The sequence below is a fragment of the Sphaeramia orbicularis genome, chromosome 8 (genome assembly GCF_902148855.1).
Source record: "Sphaeramia orbicularis chromosome 8, fSphaOr1.1, whole genome shotgun sequence".
NCBI classification, from domain to species: Eukaryota; Metazoa; Chordata; class Actinopteri; order Kurtiformes; family Apogonidae; genus Sphaeramia; species Sphaeramia orbicularis.
This window is the reverse complement of record NC_043964.1, coordinates 22,688,438-22,695,151: the sequence shown is the minus strand read 5'-3', so window position 1 is coordinate 22,695,151 and position 6,714 is coordinate 22,688,438. Positions and strand designations below refer to the sequence as shown.

Below are 6,714 nucleotides of genomic sequence, written 5' to 3'. Positions count from 1 at the left end.
GGTCCAATAATCATATCAATATCTGTAAATAATTCAGATAAAATCTTGTTTTAAATGCAGTTTCTCAGCTTGTCATGGTCATCAGACATGACGCATTTGGACACTCAGAGAATCCGTAGTGAACATGGAAATGCCATTGTAGGTGTTTGTTTTTATGCTCAGTTAATCATATATTTTGCTGAAAAAAGTCACTTTGTGTCGAGTTTATCCAGGAAAATACCAGATTTTCACTGAAAAATGTACAGTAGATGTTAAACTTAGGAAGGGTAAAATGTAGGGAAAAAATCTTTTTGGAAATCACCACAAAAATAGTTCAAGGTCTTAAAGGGTTAAAGTCCCTGTCAAATAGATTAAGCAAAAAAAAGAGAGACAAAATAAGAAACAATTATATGGACAGACAAAAGAAAAATAGTTAATAATATCCCTTAAATGCATTAAAATGAAAATAATGAGCCAGTTTTGAAAGTGTAAGGAGTAAAAAGTACAACAAATTGTCAGGAAAATAAACGTACAAGTTCAGAATTTGTACTTGGTTAATATCCAATGCTAACGTTCACACTGTAAAGGGTATATATGCTGACAGCCGTGCAAACCCTCCTGTAATTCTTTGTCTTGTGTCTGATATCAAAGTGACTTGGACCTCTCGATGCTCCCTGTGACGCTTCAGGGAATCTACATACCATCCAAGTCATCGTACCAACATCTGATTCCGCACACGCAACAGGCTTTAGGCTGCAACTTTATTTCATCATGAACCAGACACCAGAACACATCCACAAACAGCCCACATGAGTTCAGAAACCTTTAAACAACCCTTTAAACATTCAACACGCCGTCCTAACACCACTGCATTTCCGTTTCCTTTCCCATCTTCTGAAGCCAAATGCAGACTGTAAAGAGTTAAAAGCATGAAACACACAAACAAACACGCATTCTTGTGAAACTTTAAGAAAAATCTGGGCTATTTATTCAGTGTTATTACCGATCATGTGATTGAATGAAGTGAGTGCTGATAATCATAGGACGAAAATAAAGAGGCTCCGGTTAAAGGAACAGCGCTACCCTGAAGGTTCATAAACAGCTCAACAATAAACAGGCCAAGAAGTTGATAAAACTAAAAAAAAAGAAGACACAGATCCACACTTTTGGGACTGAAAATCAGCGAAGCCCTTTTGAAGTTTGACCAGTAGAGGACAATAAAATTGAAGCTGTGCATTTGAGGGGGAGAAAGGAGAAAATGTTCAGCCTAAAACTTCCAACAAACAGCAGCAGAACTTGAAGGTGAGACTTGAAGGTACACGCTCCTGACATCCAAGTCTTCAAGGTTGAGGACTACTGCCCCCTGCCTCGCATCTGCCATCACTGCAACCGGTCGACCTTAGGACCTGTCACTCAAGTTTCCGGAGGCGTCGCTGTCGTCGTCCTCATCGCCCCCTCCGTTCATGGCCTCTACCCGGGCCAGAAGCAGTGGCAGGTTGATGCCCAGGGGCGACATCTCCTCATCAGAGTCGTCCCTCGGAGGGTAGAAGCGTCTGGCCTTTGCCATAAAATCCTCAGCTATATCTAGATAAATGAGACGATCCTGAGAAGAAGTAGAAGAAATGGAGTGGAAAAAGGAGATTAATGCATGAATGAAACAAGGAGTTCTGCTGTTACCATCATCTGGAGACATTTTTTCTTTTAACCACGTAACCCTTTCATGCATATTGGTCACTACAGTGGACAGCTCTTCTACATCTGTTCTCTAATATATTCATGGGTTTTGTTGTTTTAGTTCGATATGAGTGAAGACAGTGGACACTTTTGCACCATCCATAGACTGACATTCATACCATTACTATAACTTTGCTGTTGTTGATAAACCTGATCTGCAGTAAAATGTTTGAGTGTAAATCATTTGCTAATAAAAATTGCGCATATGATAAATGTGAGAAAACATCACATTAGCTGCATTAAAAATGTTTTGATGTTGTATATCACTTTCTGATTTTCAAAAATTAAACACATGGTGTCCAGCGGAGAGGACATTTTTGGAACTCCACAAAAAATTATGAAGGTAGATTTGTTTCTTTATTGCTTTAATCAAAAAAAAAAAAAAAAAATCATAAAAAAATCAAACAAACAATAAATCACTTCAATCAAAGAAAAAAGTGTGGAATTTTTTGGATCGTCAATTTTGTTTTTGCATTCAAACACTTTTTTTTTTTTTACAGAATTATTATTTTTTTTAGTTAAAGCAATAAAGAAACAAATCTGCCTTCATAAAAAACAGGTTTATAAAAAAAATCAATTACATTGTTTTTTCATGTCTAAAGAATAAAAACAGGAAAAAAATCTCGACTAAGGTTCTCATAATTCATGCATGAAAGGGTTAACAAAGAATAAAAAACACAACAATAATTGACAATATTTTCATCACATTTTCTCCATTCATTGACATATTTACGTGTATGTTTTCTTTGATAAAGACTCAACCTTATCTTGTGCGTTTCAGTCAGTGTGATGTTTATCGTGTATTTTTGATTCTTTCTTATATTGTTAATATCAGCATAAGGTGTATTTTTTGTCCTTTTATTGCTTTTAATTAATTAAAAAAAAAAAAAAGTAACTCTTGTAAAGTACTGTATGACTTAGTTTCTCAGAAAATTTCAACACAAATATTTTTTTTTTTACTTACTCAAGCTCCTAAAATGGGTTATATATCTTATAGCAGGGGGGCGTAGACTACCAAAAACCACCAGAGAATCAATGCTATATATCCACAGACTCATTGTTTTCACACATTTGTTTTATGGTATCATCAAGTTTTCCTCATGAAACTAAAACTGCATTGCTGCTTATTTTGACAGTCACTCATCAGCCAATAGTTTACATCATAGCTCTGTTAGCTTAGCTCTGTTTTTAAACAGAAAACAGACAAAGTAAAACTACAAATCACCTCTGTTTTCTGAACGGTTTGTGTTGTCAAAAGCGGAACTAAAGATCTGTTTGGAATCATCCAAACAAGGTCAGAACTGTCACAGTTTGGTCTGAACTGTAGATTAACAAACAACAACTTAGCAAAGATAATAACATAACATAATAACTTTATACCTTCATAAGTCTCATAATCAAACTCACCTGTGTAAAAGAAATGCTGTCATTCCAAACTCCTTTCTTTTCATTTACAGCACTGTCTTTGACTCTAAATATTGTTTCCTAATGGTTCTCATCCCATCTGGTCACTTTCTGATACACTGGTCAAAGGCCCCAGTGGTGTTAGTTTTCCTCATCATGAGAGACCAACAAAGTGACTCACTACTCCCTCTAGTGGTCACATAAATCCTCTGGCCCATCAGTGTAAATAAATTCATATCTTTACAATCCAACACATTGGTGTCGTTGCCATAACTTCAGAGTTCTTTATTCTAAACACTTTGATGATCATTTTAAGGTTTAATTTGAATACTTCTGTATCTCCTTTAAGATAATGTATTGTATTGCAGCTTTAACCTGACTTCCATGGCCTGATGTTATGTTTTTATCCTTGCATTAGTTTCAATTCAATTTTTTCTGATTTCATTATTAACATCTTTTTTCTTTTTAAATAAGGTCCAGAAAAACTTCAACTTTCGATGTTAAACTTGGACGTTTCTTATAGAGTTGAAGTCCTTCCTCTGTGCTCCATGGGACCTAACCTCGTAAAAATATGAACTTAAGTTCAGTATGAATTGTGTGTCAGTGATGAGAGAATGAATTGTGCCACCATTTACTCATGTGTCACAGTTTGAAGCAAATATTTTTGTGTTTAACAGTTAAATGGACTGTGTCCCTCATCAGATGTGATACACATCACCAACAACAGAAAAGCCACTTCTTTGGGATATTTTTCCTCAGTCTTTGAGAGCAAATTGAAAAAAATAAAAATAAACTAAAACGGGTGAAAATCACTCCAATCTGGTCTTGTTGAATCTGCAGAGACAACTTCAATAACTCTGAACAGATTACTCAGTTTTGATGACATCAGCTTGGAGACTTTCAGGTGTGTAGTATTTCCAGGCTTTTAAATTGTCCAACATTATATGTGTAAATGACAGCAGAGTCTAGACAGAATCGAGACATTACTTTAGTCTCTCCATTGCCTATAATACAAATTTTTTGTGTAACAAAGTCTCATGAGGAACAACTGAAAGAGGCAAGTATGACACCTTACACCACCTGAAAGGATCTTCAGGTCCAGGTCACATGTAAGACACTTTTAAAGGTTCAAAGTTCACTGACACTGCGTTTCCTTCTGCTCACCAGGATGAACAGGTATCTTTCCGGTGGCGGCTCTTTGCTGTTGAAGATGGATGTCTCGGAGTGGAGGGCTGTCAGCATGGCGCGTGCTGCTGGAGCGTTACGCATGCGGTCATGTGACGCACCGGCTGATACTGTCAGCAACGAGTCGGCCTCGGCCATGAAACCTGCAAGAAGATGACAGTAACATGAACCTGTAGTCATTGTACGCATCAGGGTCAGGACAGCAGTTGTTAAATCTCATCTGTTCAGAATCACCTAAGTTCTCCAAGATGGTCTTCCATTTGTCTCTGACTTCTCGACGTGTATCTCTCATGGCTTCGATGTCGACACTCAGACGGCGATAGCCCTGGGGAAGAAAAGGAAAAGGACCAAAAAAAAAGAAAAAGAAAACTGAAGATAGTCTTGTAGAAATAATGAAGAATAGATCCATTTTTATCTTCTACAGCTACTATTGTGTGTCACTAACCTTCATTTTGATTCATTTTCTATGCCGGTTCATCCCCTACTTACCGTGGATCCCATGCGGGTCTTATTTCTGGCCTGGATAAGGGTATAGAGGGTCCGGTCGTCATCTCTTTCTGAGTGGCTGGGGTCTCCTGGAGTACTCCACAGGTTGGTCTCCTCATCCCGACGCTTCTGCACTTCACGGTTGAAATACTCCAATGGATCTTGACTGTGGTCGACCAACACAAACACAAACAACCATGCAGTGATTATACAAACAGACGACACAAGCGACTCTTACAACACATTCAAGAGCAGTAGCTGTGGTTTCTAGAGGTCTTACGGCACTAAAGGCTGCTTTTCATCTTCGTCGTCCTCGTCTCTGGCGCAGCAGCAGCAGCAGAACTGCAGGCAGAATTTCCTAAAACCTGAACCCATCTATTAAGAAAAGGATCAGCAGATGGTGGGAGGTCACGGTGTGAAAAAGTAATCCAGGGAGATGCTGAGTTTGAGGTCTTCGAAGTGCAGAAGAGCGTCTTTAGATCTTCAGGAAACAGGGCTGAGTCCGGCCTCCACAGATCTCATTCACAGCCTGGGAATGTTTTGAGATAATACTATTTTTGGTCCTCTTAGTGTCTAAGTCATCAGCAGAAAGCGACTGAACGATCCCCAACCATACCTCATTTCAGCTTCCCATTTTCCTGTAACTCGCTGAAGCTCCACAAGCAGAAGTTTTCGTCCTCTAAACCTCCTGGGACGGGTGCTTCTCCTCAGCCTTATGCAGAGGACAATGGGAACAGTGAGATGCAGGATCTCTCACTGGTTCAAAAACACACATATTCATCCACCCATAGCCTCAGAAGACAGTCACAGCACAATCATGTGAGCTGCTCCATCTCTTGTCCTCAGTGTTGTGTTTTGCCCTGAGGACAACACATTTCTTCAACACCGGCTCTAATTACGCACTCTGGATCCAATCTACCATGGCTGCATTGATTTTAGGATTATTTAATTCCATTACATATAGCTGAATAACCATGAATCTGTGTAGAAGTAGTTGACGGTCAGGATTTAACATGATATTTTAATACGAACAGGAAAGCATTGAGAATTTTTTGATGCTATGGGATTATAATGATGATGAGGAAGGGGCTGGTTTCCTCAAAGTTAGTTCAAACCTTGTGATTTCAGCTGAGGCCTCTCTGCAATGAAAGACAGTCACACATGTGACATAGGCTCATGTCACACGGTGTAATACTGTTTTATAACCCCGCCCCCAAAAGGGCAGGCAAGGGGTATTGTTTTTGGTTTGGTTGGTTTCTTTGTTAACACTCTAGCAGCAAAACTATTGGCTGAATTCATACCAGATTGCGTTTATAGATTGCCAGTGACCCAGAACAGATGTCCTTACATTTTGGGAAACATATGTCAAAGTTTCAATCTTTAGTTAATTAACCCCCCCCCCCCCCCCATTTACTTATAATGGGCAAAATTTCAAATGTCTTTAGCAGCAAAACTATTAGTTGAATTCATACCAAATTGGGTTTATAGATTGTCAGTGACCCAAAAAAGACGTGGCCTCATTTTGGGAAAAGTTGATCAAAGTTCAAATTTTTTAGGAATTTTTGAAATCTTTTTTTTTATTTACTTACAATGGGCAAAATTTCAAATGTCTGTAAAAACATACATTTTGTTTCAATGTATTTCATACTTGGCACATATATAGAGGCAATTGATATGCTGACATCACCTGGATCGATGCCAAAATAATACAATATGTGCAAGATGTGGGGCTTGTTTTTGTATTTTTCCTGATTACAGCTTAACTGTAATGTCTACTTGAAATTTTGGGGCCCTTTTAAGTTTCTACAACACTCATAATACCAGTGAAATAATGCAGTTTTTTTTAAACAATAATTGCCTTTATTGACCTGTGATAATGTTAAAAGTTTTAATCAAGACTCTTTGCTTTCTTTACAACAGGGGTGT

At 38.2% G+C, this 6,714-nt stretch overlaps 1 protein-coding gene across 2 annotated transcripts; it reads right to left on the bottom strand.

Moving 5' to 3' along the window:
- Positions 1-723: 723 nt before the first annotated feature.
- Positions 724-6,120, bottom strand: LOC115423387 (melanoregulin). 2 transcript variants are annotated; one of them, XM_030140148.1, is made up of 6 exons: positions 5,405-6,120; positions 5,069-5,317; positions 4,792-4,954; positions 4,537-4,627; positions 4,282-4,445; positions 724-1,582 (listed from the first exon to the last, which is right to left on the bottom strand). In XM_030140148.1, exons 2-6 carry the CDS (start codon positions 5,161-5,163, stop codon positions 1,379-1,381), a joined length of 717 nt encoding a protein of 238 aa, XP_029996008.1. In that variant the 5' UTR covers positions 5,164-5,317; positions 5,405-6,120; the 3' UTR covers positions 724-1,378. The 2 variants fall into 2 exon arrangements, with proteins under 2 accessions (XP_029996008.1, XP_029996007.1); XM_030140147.1 differs by having other exon boundaries at positions 5,069-6,120.
- Between the last annotated feature and the right edge of the window lie 594 nt (positions 6,121-6,714).

What these genes read in the sequence shown, in the direction of transcription:
- LOC115423387 (XM_030140147.1), bottom strand. Translation starts at nt 5,163, where the DNA reads ATGGGTTCAGGTTTTAGGAAATTCTGCCTGCAGTTCTGCTGCTGCTGC. An exon ending in GAAAAGCAGCCTTTAGTGCC is followed by an intron (nt 4,955 to 5,068) that starts GTAAGACCTCTA and finishes GGTCGACCACAG; the next exon opens with TCAAGATCCATTGGAGTATT. An exon ending in AGACCCGCATGGGATCCACG is followed by an intron (nt 4,628 to 4,791) that starts GTAAGTAGGGGA and finishes TTTCTTCCCCAG; the next exon opens with GGCTATCGCCGTCTGAGTGT.